At 41.0% G+C, this 1,230-nt stretch overlaps 1 protein-coding gene across 1 annotated transcript; it reads right to left on the bottom strand.

Moving 5' to 3' along the window:
• Positions 1 to 432: 432 nt before the first annotated feature.
• Positions 433 to 1,205, bottom strand: LOC105570687 (histone-lysine N-methyltransferase SETMAR-like). The gene is made up of 2 exons (XM_012028115.1): positions 1,142 to 1,205; positions 433 to 983 (listed from the first exon to the last, which is right to left on the bottom strand). Exons 1-2 carry the CDS (start codon positions 1,203 to 1,205, stop codon positions 433 to 435), a joined length of 615 nt encoding a protein of 204 aa, XP_011883505.1.
• Between the last annotated feature and the right edge of the window lie 25 nt (positions 1,206 to 1,230).

Here is a 1,230-nt window from a genome sequence, read left to right on the forward strand (position 1 = left end):
GCACCGATGAAAAGAATAGCAACTGTTTAGAAATTTAGAAACTCTGTATCTATTCAGGCGAATTAAGGCCTGTGTCCATAATGCTAGTACTTGGTCCAAGTTCCAGTTTTGAGAAATGCGTAGCTAATCAACTTGCAGCTTTTGTGGAACAGCTATATTGATTGGCTACATATTTCGCGGAATTAGAACTTGGACCAAGTACTAGCATTATGGACACAGGCCTTAATTCGCCTGAATAGATACAGAGTTTCTAAATTTCTAAACAGTCGCTATTCTTTTCATCGGTGCTGTCGATACGTTATTGCCCGAATGAGATGTATTTACAGAATGGTTACGGTAGAAGAAAGATACGCGTTATATTGGGTTGTCGGAAAAGTCATGACGTATTTTTAAGTAATTTTCAAGACTCACTTATTAATAATATAACAAAGTTTAATCAATAATGTATTGGCCACTTTGATCGATGACCTTTTGCCATCTTTCTGGGAGTTGCATGATTCCGCGCTCGTAGAAGGACTGCTCTTTTCCAGCGAAGAACTGGATGAGATACTCTTTGATGGCCTCATCAGAATCGAAAGACCTACCATTCAGGTCATTTTGCAGAGAACGAAATAAATGGTAATCTGATGGGGCAAGGTCCGGTGAGTATGGAGGATGGGCCAAAACTTCCCATCCAAGCTGCAGCGGAACCCATATATCGAGCTTGCTGATGAATCCAAGCTTCCTGAGATGGTCGTGGACGGTTGAATGGTGAAGATTTAGTGACTCCGCGATGTCACGAGTGGTCGAATGTGGGTTTGCTTCTATCAGTGCCTTTATTTGATCGTCATCAACTTCAACGGGCCTTCCGCTGCGAGGAGCATCGTTGACGTCAAAATCGCCAGCACGAAATTTAGCGAACCATCTCTGACACTGACGCTCTTGTAGAGCATTTTCCCCGTAAACTTTACGCAATTTTTCACAAGCCTGTCTTGCGTTCTTTCCTGCGCGAAAATAAAAAAGCAAAATATGCCGAAAATGCATAGTTTGGTCTTCCATTGTTAATTTAATGTAAGAACTGAAGAACGTGACAAAAGCAAATAATTATTGTGTTTCAAATGAAGTTTAAACTGCCATCTATCGACATTATTATAACACTCACGGATTGCGATGACGTTTCTAGCCTTAACATGCGTGTAACGCCATCTATTGCAAAAATCCGTCATGACTTTTCCGACAACCCAATACATA

Source organism: Vollenhovia emeryi, unplaced genomic scaffold, assembly GCF_000949405.1.
Source record: "Vollenhovia emeryi isolate VEMERY1.0 unplaced genomic scaffold, V.emery_V1.0 DF941976.1, whole genome shotgun sequence".
Classification (NCBI taxonomy): domain Eukaryota; kingdom Metazoa; phylum Arthropoda; class Insecta; order Hymenoptera; family Formicidae; genus Vollenhovia; species Vollenhovia emeryi.

Coding starts and splice junctions, on each gene's coding strand:
- LOC105570687 (XM_012028115.1), bottom strand. CDS start 1,205: ATGACGGATTTTTGCAATAGATGGCGTTACACGCATGTTAAGGCTAGA. Junction 984..1,141: donor TAGAAACGTCATCGCAATCC/GTGAGTGTTATA, acceptor ATTTTCGCGCAG/GAAAGAACGCAAGACAGGCT.